We start from the raw sequence: 20,384 nt of genomic DNA, 5'->3' as shown, positions 1-20,384 counted from the left end.
AGACAGCATAAAAACATATATCTCAGCATTTTTTTTAAATCCCATATGTATCTCCCCACCCTCACCCCATTTCAAGCTGAAAGTCCATCTCATCAGACTTTTGTTTGATTTATTTAAATGCTTTGAAGCATGGATGGAGAAACCTTCCTAAGCACAAGAGCTGAAGGCCATTCCCTTCTTGGCAATGTTCCAGGGTCCACATGCCAGTGGGGTGTGTGTGTGTGTGTGTGTGTGTGTGTGTGTGTGTAGATGCAAAAGTACATGGAGCAATGAATATAAATGTTACCTTTCTATGCCTAGCTATATTCTCCATACCCACACACTCACAACCAGCCTTCTCTATCTGCTCTGTTCAGGAAAGCAAAAGGCATCATTAGAATTCAAGGGCACATTCCAGCCAGGCTGGATTGCGGTGTGACTGGGAAGTGGCTATAACCTGGAGGCTGAGGGCTGGATAGAAAGGCCTGAGGGCCATAATTGGTCCCCCAGGTTTGAAGTTCCACCCATTCCTCGTTTATAAGATTTCTTAACAGTTTTCAGGGCTATGTAACAAAAGTATAAATCAGGAGTCAGCAAACTTTTTCAGCAGGGGGCCGGTCCACTGCCCCTCAGACCTTGTGGGGGGCCGGACTATACTTTGGGGGGTGGGAAATGAATGAATTCCTATGCCCCACAAATAACCCAGAGATGCATTTTAAATAAAAGCACACATTCTACTCATGTAAAAACACATGATTCCCTGGCTGTCCGCGAGCCAGATTAGAAGGCGATTGGGCTGGATCCAGCCCCCGGGCCTTAGTTTGCCTACCCATTGATTTAAAACCAACAAATGCACAAAACAAAAAACACCGTAAGTCAAAAGACACCCCCACCAAAAAAAAAAAAAAAAAAATGCTCTAAAATTTACAATGTTTGTTCAAATAAGGTCTTCCTCTGGTGCTTCTCCTTTGTGGATGCACCATGTACCTCTGCTAAAGAATCAGGGCCTCTGCAGAAGGCCAGAGTCAGACCTTCACTGCTTTCTTTTGCACTTGTGGCCATACTTCTTGAAACTCCACTCTCAGCCAAGGATGTAAGATGGCATCATTTTCCATTCTGCCCTGCATTTGTTGCATGCATCACTGTTTCCATTCCGTTACAGTTCATCTTCCGCCAAAAACTACATTATTTGTCTTGCTTTCTGCTGAGGCACAATTACATAACTTAAATAATTACATTGCTATTATGTGATTCTGCGCCATTCATTTCAGTAGAAAGGAATCACAAAGCAAATGTGGAGGGGGCATAATCAGTTACATGTTATTTGTGAACTAAAAGCATCAGTGAATATGTGATAGTAACTGGAATAACATGGGACAAATAAGTGAGCATCACCAATCTCTACTCCCCTTTTCTTTGGGGCCCAAGATCCTATATCCTGAAATCCTGACTACTCAAGGCAGAAATTTCCCTCCTCTATCTGCAAAATGTGTTTTCCTGTGGATAATTCTTAGATTTTTTTGTGTGTGTTAGCAGAGCATTAGTGAAAAACTTATCTAGACAATGCATTCAGCCTGGTGATGTTTTGGAGTGTGGTTTCTTTTGGGAAGTCGGGTGGATGAAATTGGATTAAGGCAAGCCAAAAGCTCTACATGCAGTTTGGTTTTGTTATTCATATAACCAATGAAGAAAGTAAATAGGGGAAAACAATTGTCTTAGTTTTTATTCAGGTAATTAATAATCAAATTACTTCCGTATAAATTTACATATGAATAAAACAATTGTTTTGAGGGAGAGAACTATCAAAATATTTTATTTCACTTTTAGACCACCCTTCATTCTATAAAATGTTCAGCATAAACCCCCCCCCCAAAATAAAAAATTCAAAACATCACTGGAAACAAGCTAACATGAAATGAACAACCCCATTTCTCTCTCTCTCTCTCTCTCTCTCTCTCTCTCTCTCTCTCTCTCTCTCTCTCGTGTGTGTGTGTGTGTGTGTCCTAGCAACTCAATTGCTTGCATATAAGGAGAGCTCTTGGGTGGGGAGTCATACCATTGTCCCTCCCCCTTGCCCACTCCTTTCCAGATACCGAGAGAGGCTGACACTGTCTTAAGTTTCATGGTGGGAGAGAGAAGGGATATGCATGTAATAACAAAAACAAACATCTAGCAAGCTAAAAGTTAGCCACATCTGATCTAAGTGACATTATATGCGACTAGCTCCAAAATAGGTTTCCTTGATTCTACTCTAATTTCTGCCCTGATTGGTGACCATTGTCAGGAGAGGGACAAGGAGACTGCAATGCTCTTGATTCTCCTTTTGATACTGTTGGCTATGATGTCTTCCTGCACCACCCTAAGGCTGGTTGTTGGGGCCACTGTGTAGCAATTATTCCAATCCTAGCTACAATGGTGCTTTCAGAGAATGGCACTGAGTGATTTCTGCCTCAGCTCTGACTTGTGGGGTTCCAGAGTGTTTCACCTTGTCTCAAATTTCAGTGGTGCCCTGTGTGAGGCCAAAATTCAGTGCCTCCTCCTGCCTCTCACACTCCATTCTAGATAATAGTTGCGGTGTCCCCGAGGCTCTGCACCCAGTGCAAACCAGTCATACTCCCCTAAATCCACCTCTGGTGGCACCCAGTTCTAGATCTCTGTGCCATCTGAATCAAGAGAATGGACCACAGGTGCTCATTTTATTTTAGTGAATGCATTGTTGTTTTCAAATTTTGAACTGTGTATATTGCTGCCTGGTACTTTTTGGTGGTGAGTGAATTATAAATACTTCAGAGATATAAATAATACACAGTCCATAGGACCATCACAAATAAGTTTGCACTAGATTCAGAGCTAAGCTGGATATGATGGCAGAATGTGGGATTAAGATGATAGGCTCATCCTGTTCCAAATACAGGTAAATGTTAAGGACCACAGTTTTCCTTATACCAGTGTTTCCCAACCTTGGGCCTCCAGCTGTTTTTGAACTACAATTCCCATCATCCCTGACCACTGGTCTTGCTAGCTAGGGATGATGGGAGTTGTAGGCCAAAAACATCTGGAGGCCCAAGGTTGGGAAACACTGCCTTATACAGTGGTACCTCAGGTTACAAACGCTTCGGGTTACAAACACTTTGGGTTACAGATTCCGCTAACCTGGAAGTAGTACCTCGGGTTGAGAACTTTGCCCCAGGATGAGAACGGAAATCATACGCCAGTGGTGCGGTGGCAGGACGCCTCATTAGCGAAAGTGCGCCTCGGGTTAAGAACGGTTTCGGGTTAAGAACAGACCTCTGGAATGAATTAAGTTTGTAACCCGAGGTACCACTTTAATAGACGGGGAGTGATGACCCTCCAGAATCCTTAATTAATGTGAAGTGTCCCACCTTGAGCATATTTATATATACTTATATAAATCAATTTATCTATCTATATGTATGTATATTTGTGTAGTGTGTGTGTGTGTGTGTGTGTGTGTGTGTGTGTGTGTGTTTTGGTTTGATTTCTTGTTTTTGTTCTCATGATGAGACTAACCTTGAGAGTTCTGGGGTTGGTAGTATTTGCATGTGGAAATGCACTAATATGGATGTTCTTCTTTGTGTGTGCATCCTTGCAGTGTTGTTTACCAGGATGGATTTTATGGTGCAGACATTTATGTAAGTATTCATTGATGTGCATGCTGTGCATTGCTGGTGTCACCTTTATTTTTTACTTGCTGATTTGTTTTGTGAGTTTTCCTACAGAAGCTTTGACTCTGTTTCATCCATTTTTCTATCACCGGAATATTAATTAATTTTTAAAAGCACCAGCAAATAAAGAGATCATTCTGTTTGGAATCTCTCTATATTCATTACATCTATCATCATTTGGTTGGTTTCATTCATTGATGACCTTTACGGAGGTGCGCTGAGTGTATCTGTACCTGTGATGGTCACCTTTTCCTGCTGACAAGGCTCCTATCCATTCAAAAACATGGAAATTAATCAGGTGAAGTTCCACCGTCCCCATTGCTTTACCTACACACCAGGAAAATAAGCTTCTCCTGCTAAATTCCTTCATCTCAGAATACTCTTAAAGGCACAGAAGCAAAGTGTCTGAAAATCCCATTTGCTGATTTCCATCATACCAGCAACCAGTGGAAGTCTTGTACTGTCTTCATCATGTGTATGTCTTGTGCCTTCCTTGAATCTGGTTTCACATGTTCTACAGACCTGCATGCAACCACAGATACAGCTTTGGCAGTTCAATAGGTCAACCAACTGCCCCAAAGCGTTGGCCTCCATAGCCTCTATGTCATCTAGTTCTTAGTCACCATCAGTTCTAGCAATAGATCCTTGCCCTGTCCATTCCTCTTCCAATGGCGTCATCCAATGAGACTGAATGTTGGGAGATGAAAGGATGGGCTTATTCAGATAATGCATAGTTAAACTATGGAATTTGCTCCTGCGAGAAGCCATGACGGCTACCAATGCGGATTGCTTTAAAAGGAGATTAGACAAATTCATGGAGCATCAGTGTCCTAGAGTCCGCCTGCATCCTTCTCAAAGCCAGGCAAGTGCTTACCAAGCTTTGGGAAGGAGGTGGGAGGGCTCTTAGACTCTGCCAGAGCCTTGTGCCTCCTTCCGAAAGCCTGACTTAAGCCAGAGCCATGAAGACTAGGGAGAAGGCATCAAATGGGCTTGCACAGGGCGGCATATTGCCAAGGCCTATGCCTGGTGATGACTATCTATGGAATGCTCTTCCTAGGGAGATGCCCCTGCTGCTTCTCTGTCAGTTCTAAGGTGCTAGGCTAAGACTTTTTTGTTTACCCCAACTGTTAACTGATGTTGACTCCTCATCTTTTAGGACTTGGCCTTTATTAATATATTGTTGGATGAGTATGATTCTATAGCTTGTATTGTTAGGGTGGTGGTTTCTTTTAATTCTCTCTGGTTTTAATTTGTTTTATATGCTGTATTTCATTGTCAAGTTGCTTGAATACACTTTACTGTAAAAAGCCACTGGTAATCATAATTTCAACTAACAACAACAACAACAGTAATCTGATGGGTCACTGTAAGACCAGGATGTTGGACTAGGAGGACCTTTTGCCTGATTCAGCAGCCAGGCTCTTCTTAATGAGGAAATTCATGTTGCTCCTTGATCATACATTGGAACAGCCAGTTGACAGCCAATGGATAATAACCATAATTTTATTATTTATACCCCACACATCTGGCTGGCTTGCCCCAGCCACTCTGGGCAGCTTTGGGTCAGTATGTATGGGTCCTTCAGGAGGGAGAAACAGAATAAGGGTGCATTCAGATGTTTGTTTTCCTGATTATAATGCTAGCCCCTCTGTCCCATTTTCTAATATTCCTTTCATATGGCAGTAGCTATTGTGTTATGGAACTGTGGCCTTTTGACCAATATGTCGGCATTTCACACTACATTTCATCCAGACTAGTGGACATCTTTGGACACTCACCCTTTCCACACATGTGTGCTTCTGCTCCCCCATAATTCCCCCATGAAAAGCAGCAGGAAAGAACTGTATGCCCCAAAGAATACTGCCCCAAATTTTGTCACTTTGCTCCTGTGATTATCTACATTAAGGGGTCTGAAACCGGATTTATTTTTCTTTCTGGAATCAGATAACATGGAAATGAGCACTAAACATGTTGCAGTCTGCTAAATTTTCAGAAGTGGCTTTGATGTACAGTGATACCTCGGGTTACAGTGATACTTAATTCGTTCTGGAGGTCCGTTTTTAACCGGAAACTGTTCTTAACCCGAACCACCACTTTAGCTAATGGGGCCTCCCGCTGCTGCGCGATTTCTGTTCTCATCCTGAAGTAGAGTTCTTAAGCTAAGGTACTATTTCTGGGTTAGCAGAGTCTGTAACCTGAAGCATCTGTAACCTGAGGTACCACTGTAGTGTGAGAACTCAGATAGAATGCCGAATTTAACAGTCAGGGAAATGGAAAGAAATGCTGTGTGGATGCAGCATAAGATTGCTTTCCATTGGTGTTTTCAGACTGCAAACTAGGAAATATTGTGGTTTCTTTGAAGTTAATCAAGACTTTCGGAATGAAAAGACCAAAGTAAGCTTTCCTGGGCAGGAGAAAAGGAGAGACTCCCATAACAGAAACATGGAAATGTTGGGTATAGCCTGATACAGTTCATACGAAGTAACAATTGTGTTTATTAGATCTGACTTGCGCAACTTTCACATAAGCTTTTGCAGTGCATACATACCCTTGATACTAGAGATTGAAGTGTAAAGTTAGGGTATTTGAGAGCAACAGAACTGGATAATGCTCATGACAAGTTTGTGTCTTCCAAAACATTTAATAAACTTTAAAAATCTCTCTTTGTACATTGATAATTCCATAAAGAATTAAGCTACTCCTAAACCATACTGGGATGCGGGTGGCACTGTGGTGTAAACCACTGAGCCTTGGGCTTGCCGATCAGAAAGTTGGTGGTTCGAATCCCCACAACGGGGTGAGCTCCTGTTGCTCTGTCCCAGCTTCTGCCAACCTAGCAGTTCAAAAGCACAAAGTGCAAGTAGATAAATAGGTACCGCTCCGGCGGGAAGGTAAACAGTGTTTCCGTGCGCTGCTCTGGCCACATGACCCGGAAAATCTGTCTGCGGACAAACGTTGGCTCCCTCAGCCAGAATAGCAAGATGAGCGCCGCAACCCCAGTCGTTCTTGACTGGACTTAACTGTCAGGGGTCCTTTACCTTTACATTTAAACCATACTGTAATTTCAGATCTTAATCATATATGACAGCCTTCAATCACTAAGCAATCAATTCTAAAAACAGAGCTAATTAAACATCATTTTGTCACTACGTATAGCTTTCTGCAACCTAATTGTGTTGCTGTTGCATCATCAGCATTGGTATAGCAAGAGATTGATTACATTAAATTGGAATGAACATTAAGAATTCATTAAGTGGTACTTGGAGGAAGGGAAAACCTATAATTTTTATTTATTACCAATGTTACTTTTGAGACATTTAAGCTGAAATCATTTGCATGTTCAGTGACAAAAAGAAGGAGAAACTTAGCTTCTAGGGGATATGAAGACTTATTTTTGTAATAGGGAGTTTTGATTTTATATATATATATATATATATATATATATATATATATATGCTTTCGTAGATTTTCACGGGTACAGGAATGCAGGTTTTGGTGTCCTCGGGTGTCTTCCCGTGTAAAAGTTGGGGTGTCTATATATGTATGTATGTATGAAATAAATGCAATTTGAAATAGTTGTTTGCAACACAGAAATGTAAAAACAAATGTAATTTAGAAGCACATTTGATAGTTATTGTAGTAAAGGAAGTTACTGCAGGTATTTTGCACAAAGCAAAAATCAAAGTTTGGGAATTCTTCCTAGTGATGTAAGACAAGTCACCCAGACTCACCTTGAGGATTATCTCAGGTTTTCCAACACTTCTGTTGAACACTCAAAACCAACAGTGGGTGTTTTCCATAACAGCCTCTCCTATTCACAATCTGCCCCTTTACCTTGGCAAAGAAGAAGTGATTATATGAGTATATGAGGAGAAAATGGACATAAAATTTCATATATTAGTGAAAATAACATAGAATTGCATACAGTTAGGAAAAATTTTATACAAACAGTCTATATGAAGAGAAATGAGCACTGTGACACTCATGAATGTTCACAATGCCTTTAAACATTTGAAGATATTAATACTGAAACTATTGAAGATATTAATATTGTGCAGTTTGAAGCAATGGGATGAATAAAAACTGACTCCTCTTAGGGAAGAAAATTGTCAAGACCAAAATATTTGGTTCCAAAACTTTACTAACAGAACTTTCTTCAAATTGACACAAAAACCAAGTAATGATACATTTAGATAGTTGCCTGATGTTAAATGCTTGTCCAAGCATACAAATATGGAACAACTCCAAACTGACCTAAAATCAAAGGTCTTTCTCTCTGCACAGACTCCATTTCAGCCTGGCCCTGATTTCTCTTCAGGAGAGGGGTCAATAGCCCACCTTTGTCTTTGGTGGCTTTCAGAGAGCAAAGATTCACACAAAATGGTGATTTTCAACTTTATACATGTGATCTAAGCTTAAAGCAGCATGTGAAAGAGCAGAGATACATCACCAGTTAATCAACCTGGTGGCACTTTGAGAACTCCTAGTTTAGCTCAATATAATTTTGCAATATAAACCCTTTAGCAATACACATTCAGAGTTATTTTACATTTCAATGTACAATTAAAAAATTAACAGAAACTTCCTCCTCCTTAATATCAGCATCGCCCTTGTAGAACTCAACAGGGAAGAGGATGGGGACAAAGCAAGAATTAGTTGGCTCTGTTTGCCATGAGCTCTGGTTCCACCTACTTTTGGGTATCCCTGCCTTCCAGCCCAGCAGCCCCCATGGCTACCAACCACAACTGGTTATCATTTTCTGGTACCCTTGATTTGACAGATGAATGGCTTGATTGATGATTTGAAGCATCTCAAGGAATGTCCAGCATGGGAGCAATTCTATTTAAACTGTGTAAGAATTTTCTGCCTCATCATGGCTCATGTGAAGCTTCCTTTTCCTTGCCAGTGAAGGCCTGAACAAAAATGGAAAGCCATGATTCAACTTTGATGGGCTCCGCAGAGTATTTTCATATTTCTTCAAGGAGAGCACCTAGACCACAGCTCAATTTTCTCTCTACGGTTGTTTTCACTCTGCCCCTTTCCATTGTTTGCTGAGGAGAATAAAATCTAGATGTGTGGGGGAGAGAAAATATGTGATTCAGAATTTATTAGTTCCCTACAGAGTCCTGAAATATTGACTGGCTCGGAGATCGATTACCACCCAGCTCTGGCTCAGTTAGCTGGTTTAAATGGAATAAACCAAATCTCTGTGGTGAAGAGAAGGGAAGAAATAGAAAAACCTGACAGCAGAGACATTGCTTGGACAAGAACAGCATGAGAGAGAGAGAGAGGATGTGGTTATGGGCATATGTGGATTTACACATCACATGCAGGGTGAAAAGTATTAAGGAGAAAACATTCAGAAAAACAGAGCCTAAGAACAAGCAAACAAGAGATCTGGCAGAAATGGTCAACTTGCTGGAAAAGATGTCAAAAGCTCATTTCTCAGAGATAAGCCAGCTTTGCAGTATGAGGTGTTGGAACACACACCAACACATGCTGAAGGCCCCAGGTGCAGTCCAGGTAGAGGACTGAGAAAGATTCCTTCTCTGGAATCATTAGACGTGTGTGCTTTTTGATGTCTATTTTGTTGTTTCTTCAGCTTGTAAACCACCTTGTGTAAAGTAATATAGAAAGGTAGTATACAAATTAAAAGTGAAATGAAATTAAAGGGTCCCACCGGCCTGCCCAGTATCGGGAGATGCTGCGGGGACCAGTGTGCTTTAGCAGAAGGCTGCACCGGCCTCGATGGTGTCAGGAGATGTGCATGACTTCATGTGCGATGTTACGGGCCCCCTCAACCTTGGGGGCAACCTGGTGCCTCTGAAAGGATCTCACATACAGCTGTATACACCTAGGACTCTTTTAAATTATCAAGAACCCTGATTTGCCCAGGGATCCCAGGGTCAAACACACACACACCTTTCTTGTTAATGCTGAACATGTCAACCTTGACTGATAGGGACATTAGAATATGTGCTGGGGGAGGTAGCCAACAACAGGCATGATCCCACTTTCTCCCTCATGCAGTGAGGGCTAGGTGGAGAAATCTAGCTCTGTTTGCGTTTTTATATGAAACTATATATGGGCAAAGGGATGCGGGTGGTGCTGTGGGTTAAACCACAGAGCCTAGGACTTGCCAATCAGAAGGTCAGCGGTTCGAATCCCCGTGACGGGGTGAGCTCCCATTGCTTGGTCCCTGCTTCTGCCAACCTAGCAGTTCGAAAGCACGTCAAAGTACAAGTAGATAAATTGGTACCGCTCTGGTGGGAAGGTAAATGGCGTTTCCGTGCGCTGCTCTGGTTCGCCAGAAGCAGCTTAGTCATGCTGGCCACATGACCCAGAAGCTGTCTGTGGACAAATGCTAGCTCCCTCGGCCTATAGAGCAAGATGAGCACCGCAACCCCAGAGTCGGCCACGACTGGACCTAATGGTCAGGGGTCCCTTTACCTTTATATATGGGCAAAACACAGCAAAATTTTGAGAGTCACACTGAATTTTGCAATGAAATTCTCCAAACAGAGAAACAAATTCTACAAAAATGCATATGTGTAAATATAAGATGCAAAAGTTCATTATTTGAGGGGAAATTCTTTCAAATTTGCAGGCAAAAATTGCATACTAAAAAGTGTCCATTAGGAGATATGTGCACTCAAATGCTGGCTAATTTTTGTGAGGGCTTTTCTTAAACACACACAAACTGATACGTTAATGTGGCAAACTGGATTTAAGATTGGGGGGAAATGAGAAACTGAAAAAAACGGAGATTGACAGAAGAATCAGACTTCTCTCTGTTAATCTCTCAGGAATGGGGAAGGGGATATTGAAACCCCTTGTCATTGTACCAAGATTATACTGCATTTGTGTTTTATCAAAACACAAGTGCATATTCAAAGAACTGTATGAAAAGAATACAAATGTGTATTTATTTACTTACAATGTATATGTGTGATTCAGTAGCTTGGGGGATACAAATAGTATGCACCAACCCTGGAATTCATTTTCATGAGTTTCCTAGTTAAATTAAAATGCAGGCAAAATGCAGGGTAGAGCGAAACCGAGGGATTATAAAGTGACTGGATGGGGAAATCCTCTCCTCCCTAAATTGTTGTGCTCACATCAGCAGTAAAAGCCAGGAGTTGGGAAATCTTGTGAAAGCCAATTGATCTCCCCTCCTCTTCCTTATCTTGTAAACTATGGGGGACTGAGAAGACCCTTAAATCCCAGAGGGAAATGGAACGGGCAGATTCTAATTGGGATGTAAATGTTGTTTGCCTTATCTATGGAGACCGGGTTCTGACTGTTAATTGGCATGCTGTGAGATCATTTGGAAACGGTTGATATAACTCCGTGGTCCATTGAACAGGAAGCATGGCTGTTTTCACAGTTTGATCATCAATGCATCACTGCACACAGTTCCTTTCCAAGATCCCCCCCACCCCCACCCCTCACTTGCTTATAATGGAACAGTTTTACTTGTCACATACAAGTAAATGTTAATTCTGGGGGAGTGGAATCCTTTGTTGCAAACTATTCAATAATCCAGTGAAGTTAGAGCATTCATATTTTAAGTAGTGCTAAAATCTGTCCTCCAAATTCTTGCAAGTCCCCACCCACCCCTTTTCCTTGCTTTGAAGGAGATTTCCATTTTCCTGCCTCATTTTCAGGGCACTTGAGAATTTATTAAGACTTTCTGGGGATGTGGAGTTTTGAATGTATCTCATCATTGTGAGTGGCTGAGAGTGGCATATGTGCTCCCCCCCCATAACATTTTCCCAGCATTCTGCAGCCTCCCCAGCTGACCATGCTCCTGATCGTACCCTTGGAAGGAGTTCCCCCGTGATGGGTTTTAATGCAGACATGGGCACCTGGGGAGACTGCCGAGTGCAGACCACTGGTGAGATGAGTGGTAGGCTGAAAGAAGTGGCACTCACAAGCAATCCTTGCTTCACTCAGAAGTAATGTATAAACGCATTATTAAAATAAAATAAAAAAGACCCAAGAGACTTTCACTAAGATTTTCTCTCCCCTTTGATCACTTTTGAATGAAATTCCTATTCTCATTAATTTATAGAGAATGGTTAACAAAAGATGGGAGAAAAAATTAGTGTACTGCTAATTTTAGGCATCCTTGTATCAGGGTTCTATACATATCTCTGTTCGGACTTCAAGGCTCTGTTTTGTAGCTTCCTTCTTCCCTAAGCCATAGGAAGTTACAAAGGGAAGCAACTTGTTCTTGTACTGGAGACTTGTGGCCTTTTTCTATGTGTAATATATGCACAGGCATCAACTCATAGGGGCCCAGATCTCTTTGCTCCCCTACCAGTAAAATATTTGACGGAGCCAGGAGGGGAGCAAAGTTGATGGGCATTGCTGCTTTTTCTTTTCTTTTCCACATTAGGACTTTGTTTCCCAAGAAGCATTCTAAATGGACTTGTAAAAGGGTTGCTTAATGGCAAGAAAGCTGGGATTGGGCAAAAACCTCTGACATAATTTATTACAGTCTTTATGACTGGAGAGAGAGAGAGAGAGAGAGAGAGAGAGAGAGAGAGGGAATGCAAACTGCTTTTCCATGGGGCAGATTCAAAGAGCTCTACTAGAATGAGAAAGGAAGCAGAATCTGGTTGCTTATCATTTTAAAAAATTAAACTAGGAGTGCCTAATTCAGATGACTTGGTGTCAAGGCTGGTTCATATGCAGGTCAGCACACAAAAAGCAGTCTTCCTCTCCTGGGGTTCTCTTGGTGGTTCCCCAGCTGGGGCCTCCCACCATTCCTCATCATCCAGCCAGTCCTTGACGCCTGGAGGGAAAAAGCTCCCCAACTGTTGTTGTTGTTGTTAATCTGCCCTTTACCCCAAGGTCCCAGGGCAGTTTACAACAATTGAAACTCAATATTTAAAAGCAATTTAAAGCAACTCACTGTCACAGAAATAAGATGGGTCCTAAAAAATATGCCCAAGCAGGCAAATACATAATTTTGCAGCCAGCCTTCATTGATTTTGGGTGCAAGTGGTGCTCAACCAGATGTCTAGAAACTTGGGCTTGAGGAGGGTTGGGTTCTAGTCCCTTTTTTAGTTTTAAGAATGCAGAGTAGCCCTGGACCAGTCTCTTGTTTTTGAGTCAACATCACAGAACTGTTTTGGAGATAAAAAGTGGAATGGAGTGGGGAATAAACCTTCACCAGCACTAGATACGTCTGTTGCTGGGATTCGGGGTGGGGCTTATCTCCCACTCCCCCAATATTTTATTCAGCTTGACGCCCCTAAATATATGCCTTTCATTTAAAAGTATGCATGCATAATAAATACAAAAGTTCAGGCAAGCAGTCAGATAGAGGCTGCATTGCTAACCTTTTTCAATAACTACATATGTTTAATGATTTATTATGTTTTTTATATATGTTGGAAGCTGCCCAGAGTGGGTGGGGTATACTACTACTAATAGTAACAAGGCTACAAGCAAGTTGCAACCAACAGTGCAATGTAATTGGAGGTATTCACAGATGATCACAAGTGAATTGGAACTCCTGTCTAAGAAACGGCATTGCACCATCTTATCAAGATTCACCCTGTTGTACAATCTCTTTTAAAAGTGTTGAGCCAGATGCCGTTTGTCACTTCCAAAGTAAATCAGGGGCCACATACAAGCAATAAAATATCTGGCAGATAAAATGTCAACATGTGAAGCTAGTAATTTTATTTCCCTACTAGGAAAGGCTTGCCCTATGTGATTTGTGCCAGTCACACAGATGTTAACGTCACAAGGAGTCATTCACTTAGTTCCTGTTCCTATACTTCTTGCTGCAACTCCTTCCTCTTAGAAGTGGACCTCTTCATCAGGGAAGATATAGAAAATACCTCACATTCCTTGCTTCTTACTGCTTAGCAACTGTGATGAAGTGGCTAAGCAGCAGTAGCATCTCCCTATCTGCCTATTCAGCCGTAGAACATTGCCTCAGCCTTTTGCTTTCTGACTTTCTTTATCAATGACCAATTGATTTACTTTAAAAAAAAAAAAAAAAAGAATGATAAATTTCTGAACCCTTTTCTTGCATGGTGTGGTGTGGGAATGACCATGAAGATGAACTAGAAATTGTTCAGAGCTCTATCCTCGGACGGAACCCTTAAGTTCACCTGGCAATTATAGGAAATAGTCAACTTCATTCATGCCAGGCATTGGGCACTCCCAATCAGTGCATGGCATGATCAATCACCCACACCCCTGACTTCTGTTGATTCTCCACATGTGGTAACCAAATGTAAACTGCAAATATACATTAATAATAATAATTCTATTATTTATACCCTGCCCATCTGGCTGGGTTTCCCCAGCCACTCTGGGCACTTTACAGCATATTTAAATAATAACCAGTTGTGTATTCTTTATCTCCTTGACGTCTGAAGGGAGGGCATTCCACAGGGAGGGCACCACTGCCTGGTTCCCTGTAACTTTGCTTCTCGCAGTGAGGGAACCAGCAGAAGACCCTCGGAGGAGGACCTCAGTCATTCACAGTCATGGTTTAACAGTCATGGTTTCCTCCTCTCTCTCCATGAATCTATCTAATCCCCTTTAAAAAAAAGCTGTGAATTACACACTTCGATTAAGACCACAATCTAATGCAAACCTGCCTAGGAGTAAGCTCTACTGAACTCAGCTAGACTTAACTTCTTTACAGGCATAGCAAGTCTAACTATGAGGATGAAACTCAGGCTGGACTCTGAGGCTGGACTCGCATGCACACTTACAATAGGAGTAAATCTCACTGAGACCTTTCTGAGCAGGCATGCTCTGGATTTGTATGTAAATTCATATTTCATTATGCCTCTTCTGATGTGCACCAGCTGATTCAGCTAATGTACAAGCTGGTTTTAGAAACTGCCATTAACAATTACACTGTTTGAAGCTCTCTGTAGCTGTATGTGAAACTCATAAACCAAACTAATTGTTACTAATTCTTTGTGGTGTTGTGTGTATGTGGTTCTCCGCGCCCCTCTAAATTTGTTACTGTCTGTAATTCTAATCTGATTAGAGTGTCTTTGTGTTTTAGGGTGGTTATGCTGCATACCGGTATGCCCAGCCTACCACAGCAACCGCAGCTGCCTACAGTGACAGGTAAAAAGTAATTTACTGCTGAATACATACCTCAGTTGGAAATTGTGCTACTTAGACACCTTGTGCTCTGCTTAGGTTTCATGTTTTCTTGCTCTGTACATAGCTGTAGTCTATAAGGCTACATAGTTATAATCCATGAAGAGCCATTACTAGAAAGGTTAGTTGCCCACCTTATAAGATATTGGATAACTGCGTAGTCACATCTAAACCAAATTTACCATGAATTTAGCAAGGAATGGAGAGACTGCACATGGTTCTCCAAAGTCTGGCATCATCCTGACATTTAGTTTTATGTTCCTTTACTTCTTGAAAGATAAATCCATGTTAAACCCTAATTAAAACCAATGGAAACAAAAGATATACAGAGCTTATTGTTATTGGTGGGAAATGATCAGCAGCAGAAACGAAACAGTGCTTTCTTGCACCCCCCAATTTTGGAAGCAAGTCCCTGTTGATCTGGGACTTAATTAGTGGGCAAACATGCATAGAATAGGATGGTAATAGCACAGTTCTGTTTCTGTTTATTTAGAAGTAAGTTCCATTGAGTTTGACAGTGCTGACAATCTCACAAGTGCAGAGCAAACCTCAGTGGGACTTACTTCTGAGTAAACATTGCCTGTCACACTGGTCCCATCATTTCATTGCCCATCCCACTGAGCTCAATGTGTAAGTGAAGCCCAGCCTTCACTCTCTCCCATTGCAGTCAGTGGAACTTACATACAGATGCTTATTTATAGTTTGATTATGTCCAACATCACTGGGGGAGCAAAGAGATCCAACTCAAATAAAATCTGATCACACAGAATGGCAGACAGAATAGAAATACCTTAACTTTGACAACATCAGCTTTCCATTGAAAGATAAAAAATCAAATAGATATTCAAAGAAGCAGAGGAAAGGAATAAAATACCTGAATGATTTGCAAAAGGTCTTAGAACTCTCATTTTCACTTACAGAAAATGTTCAGGCTTTGTGAGCTGTTATAGGGAAAATGGCACCTCTAGAAACCTAACTGGGGAGAGTTTGTCAAGGAAGCAACTGTTAATGACTTTTATATTTCCATTCCTTTTAAGGTAGGGAGTGGCATTAAATTAAAAACACATAACGGTGGAACAAATGGTACATATGCATACATATAGAGTATATATCATATAACTTTAAAGTGCTGTTCATGGATTCAGTTCCCTAAATATCTAGATGGAACAATGAATGAATGTTGAAATGTTCTGCATGCTCAGTTGCTTTCTCAAAGTGCTGCTTATTCTGGTAATGAAGAAACACATACACATGTTTGGTGAATAAAATCAATTTGCATGAGCTGGCTGAGGCATGCTGTGTCTGACAGGTAAGAAAGTTAACCTTTTTTTTTCCCCACTCTGACTTACGGATTAGTCTTATCACTCCAGTTCTGCTATTTGTGCCTGGTATGCAACTGGAGTTCCGAGTTTTTTTTGCTTTTCGTTCCTTACTTGGAATATCCGATCGTACGGAGTGCAACTCAGTCAATCCTCATTTCATTTCCACAAAGGTGTGTCATTAGCATGTGGCGGCTAAAAGTATTTTCTCTGTGAGCTTGCAGCGCTGAAAAGGCTACTGGATCTTTGAGGGCAAAAGCTATAAATGGTAGCTCAACGTTATCTAGAGCCAAACAGGAAAAAGAATAGAAAAGGAAAATCCCCGTTAACCTTCAATTTGTCACTTGGCTCTCTGAAAATATTGATTCTGGGGTTTGAATACATTTTTTTTTTCCTATGGAGGAGCATTGTAGGGTTTGCATGGTGTCAGTATTTGTAAAGGAATTGAACACCCTGAACATGCACAGAGTGGCTTCTGCAAATGTGCATTATAACCTGCCCCACCCTTAGGAACCTGCTATTGCAAAGAGAGCACCACTGGTATCCTGAACAAATCAAGTCAAGCAAGGCCATCTGTGCTTCCTCTAGGAATGGGGTGGGGAACCTTTTCCCCCAGCCCAAGGGTCACCTTCCCTCTTGGACAATCTGGCGGGGGCCACATGTCTATGGTGACACCAGAGGCAAAAGTGGGTGGAGCAATGAATGTAAATTTTACCTTTCTGTAGTAGCCTTGTTTCTACACATACTCATGTACTCGTTTCTATCCTACATCCAGGCAGCAAGAGGCTTTGTCAGAGTTCATTGACACATTCTAGCCAAGCAGCCAAAAACACTTAATTAGGGTATGAAGCAGGACTGGTGAGGGGCATGGCCTGGGGAGACTCCAAAGACAAGATAGAGAGGCTTCCAGGGCTGTATTTGGCCCCTGGGCCTGACTTTTCCAAGCACTACTTTCAGATTGTCAATTTGCTTTTCAATCAGGCATCTAGCATAGAGACTACTCTTCAGGAGAAGCATGAAAAGAAGATATTTCTGAAGGATTCCTGGGAAAGGCTTTTGATCAATTGGAATGGCATAGTTTGATTTGAAACATGCTTGGGATTGCAGAGGTGTGACGGCATCCGTTTCACAAGAGACAGAGAATATGACCAGGAATAGTAAGAATTTCCATTCAGTTCACATTTAAAGGCAAGCCCACCTAATTTACACCTTTCAGAAACAAAACACAGACCAAAACATAGCTATCCTTTGATGTTTGTAATACAGTTCTCCACCCAAATTGTGTGTGCAAAAATGCACAGACTGGGGGACACCTCCATGGCATTTGCATTCAGGGTATGGTAGTGTGGTGCAGAATTGTTAGCCCTTGTTTGGTCAAGTGTCTGCATTTATTAGAATGCAGTGACTTTACAATTCAGCTCTCCATTTTACATGAGTCAGCCTAATGCCGGAGCATTCCCACAGCCTTCCAGTTCCTTCCATATATTCCATTCCAAAGTGTTTTGAATGGCTTAGTTCTGGAGGAAAACTTCAGAGGCACTGAGCTTTGCCTGAAGCAAAATATCAAGCAGAATTTAGATGAAAGGAAGGAAGGAAGCAGGCAAGCAAGCTTAGTTTCACAAGAGGCAGTGATGGCCACCAACTTGGATGGCTTTAAAGGAGGATTGAACAAATTCATGGAGGATAAGGCTGTCAGTTGCTATGTTCTGCCTCCATGGTCAGAGGCAGTAATGCTTCTGAATGCCAGTTGCTAGAAAACATAGGAGGGGGAGAGTGCTGTTGTGCTCGGGTGCTGCTTGTGGGTTTCCCAATGGGGCATCTGATTGGGCACTGTGAGGACTTGATGTTGGACTAGACGGGTCATTGGCCTGATTTAGCTGGGTCTTCTTATGTTTAAGCTTTCCCATTCAGCTTCATCCATAAATTATTCTCATTTTTTTGAGGACATTTGAGTGCAAGGGCCCCAATGCTTCCATATGCTGTGCTAGCAACAGTAGAATTTCCTGAGCAGCGTATTCAGCATTTTAAAGCAACCTTCAAATATTTTTGCTTTGCAAAAGTAGATTTATTGTTCTCTTTGGAAGCTGACCATCCAAATCATCAACCTTTTTTCAGGCCTCTGGCCACATGTGAATCTTTAAGCAAGTGCCATGAATGCAACCCCCTCTAGTCACTCCTTTCTCTTCTCCAGCCCCCACCCTGAGAGAGGGTGAGAGATTGCCACTTTCCCAAAGGATCTGGGGAAAAGTGAAATCCAGTAGAATTAACCTGAGCCTTAAAAAGCACATAGAACTGAAAGAGGAAATGGGAAAGAGTGCCACTCTTCCAACTTCCTCCTCCAGCTTTATGTACTTTTCAAGGGAGTAAAAGATCAATTTCACAGTCATAACCAAGGGACAGCAAGAGGGAGGATAATCCATAGACTTTGTGGGCAGAAGGGGAAGACCTCAAGGACATGATTGTGCACATAACTGCCACAACAATGACCATTACTCCAAAGAATCACTTGAGACTTAATTTTAGCTAGTTTTGTCAAAACTCTTTTGACTTGCCTGAATTGCAGGGGGTTGGAGAAGATGACCCTCAGGATCCCAATTCTATGATTCCATGATTCCCTTGGAATTCCCCTGATGTTTTGTCTGAGGAGAAACTCTCAAGTTTAGAATTAGATTTAGGTGAAGACACTTAGCTAAATCAATTTTCATTGGCGTGGTGGGAATCAGGGGAAGTGGAAAGCTCAGGGTTGGGATGGAGGAGAAATTCAAGTCAGGTAGCACTTAAAGAGAAGTCTATCTAATCCACATTTCCTTTGGAACAACATGAAAGCCAAATCTTTCAAGGCAGTTCCCTAGCCAAGATATATGTACTGATATGTGTATATTGGGGTATAATGTGCATGAAAATAACTATACTAGTGAATATAATATACAGAGATTAAGTTAACATACAGAAATGTGCATATCAGAAAATAATCTCACTAAAGTGCTGGCAAATGTTCATGATTCACAATCCAATGTGAAAATGTGCAGAACTGAACTTAAATTTTCTCAGAGCAAATTCAGCCCCCCCCCCCTTTGAACAAGCATAAACTGCCTTAGAACCCCCCAAATTGGCTCATCTCCTGGTCTCGTGACCCACTTCCTTTTCTCCCCTCCCTTCCTGATAATCCTTCCACCTGAGTGTCATTTGAGGGGCAGCTCTGACAAAGAGATGAGAAGTGTCTTAACAGTAACTTTTGGTCAGTGGGTACAAATATTCCCATCACAACAGTCTAGCTCATTTATGAGGATCTGGCTAAGAACACAATGAAATTTTGTCAAACCAAGCAGAATCAGGAAACAGTGCAATAGTTACACTCCCCTCCCAAATTATTATTTATGACAAAGTATCTCCAGCATGCTAAATTTTCAAATACCCTCTTTATGTATAATTAGGATCACAAAACATCAGTCTTTTGCATAATCATAGGTATTTTAAGTGGATTTAGTTCGTTTTGAGTATTATGTAGCTTATTGGTTTTAAATGTGTGTGTCCCCAGCTGAATAAAGATTTGGGGGGGTTAGTTGCAAATCTATAAAATTTTAATTGCTTTTCTCTCTGGGGGACATTATAAAACTACTTTTAATAAGTAACCTATGCAAATATGACTTTGAGGATATGAAACTTTATGCAAACATGGATACCTCAAACTATGTTTTAGTTGCAAACTGGTTGATTCGATTTATTAACTTCCTAATGTTTTTTTCCCCACTAAAAGAAAGATAGATTTTGCATCTGAATAAATTAGTTTATTCATTCCCTGTGGATATCCGTCCTTTTTAAATTGTAAGATGGGGGGGGGAGAGAAATGAAAACACATGAGTCAATTACTAATTCTGCATTTAAGCAAAATTCAAGTTTAAAAGAGTTTGTATCTCTTATTGCCAATTCTAACCCTCAGTTGGCATCATTTTCTAGAATTATTATTTATCTGGTCACAAGAGTGAATTATTTCCCCTTTGGTCAGCTGTAACTATTTTGTAATTGTTTTCTATTTGAACAACTAGGGAAATACACACACATTTACAAATGTACACAAACCAGAAAAACAACAGCGTAAGATAGGAATATTTTTGTTTTAAAGAAATTAAAGAAATCCACAAGTAAATTATAACTTACTGTTGGGGTATAAGGTTGTAAACTTTTTTTAAAAAAATATGAAATGGATAGAGGAATTGGGTCTGGTTGCATAGTTACTGGTTATGTTAAATAA

The 20,384-nt window shown here is 41.1% G+C and overlaps 1 protein-coding gene across 36 annotated transcripts in view; it reads left to right on the top strand.

The window, feature by feature from the left end:
* The window catches only part of RBFOX1 (RNA binding fox-1 homolog 1), a 1,493,407-nt gene that overhangs the window by 1,431,113 nt on the left and 41,910 nt on the right, over positions 1-20,384 (top strand). For 32 of the 36 annotated variants that reach the window (XM_081840271.1, XM_081840295.1, XM_081840266.1 and 29 more), the window contains 2 exons: positions 3,593-3,632; positions 14,713-14,777. In XM_081840271.1, the coding sequence (XP_081696397.1) occupies positions 3,593-3,632; positions 14,713-14,777 (105 nt within the window). The remainder of the gene's footprint in view (positions 1-3,592; positions 3,633-14,712; positions 14,778-20,384) is intronic. The other 4 variants (XM_081840292.1, XM_081840267.1, XM_081840261.1 and 1 more) reach the window with 1 other exon arrangement.

The sequence above is a fragment of the Podarcis erhardii genome, assembly GCF_964252035.2.
Source record: "Podarcis erhardii genome assembly, chromosome: 14".
NCBI lineage: Eukaryota > Metazoa > Chordata > Lepidosauria > Squamata > Lacertidae > Podarcis > Podarcis erhardii.
The sequence above is the reverse complement of the archived record's forward strand: the minus strand, read 5'-3'. Positions and strand labels throughout refer to the sequence as shown.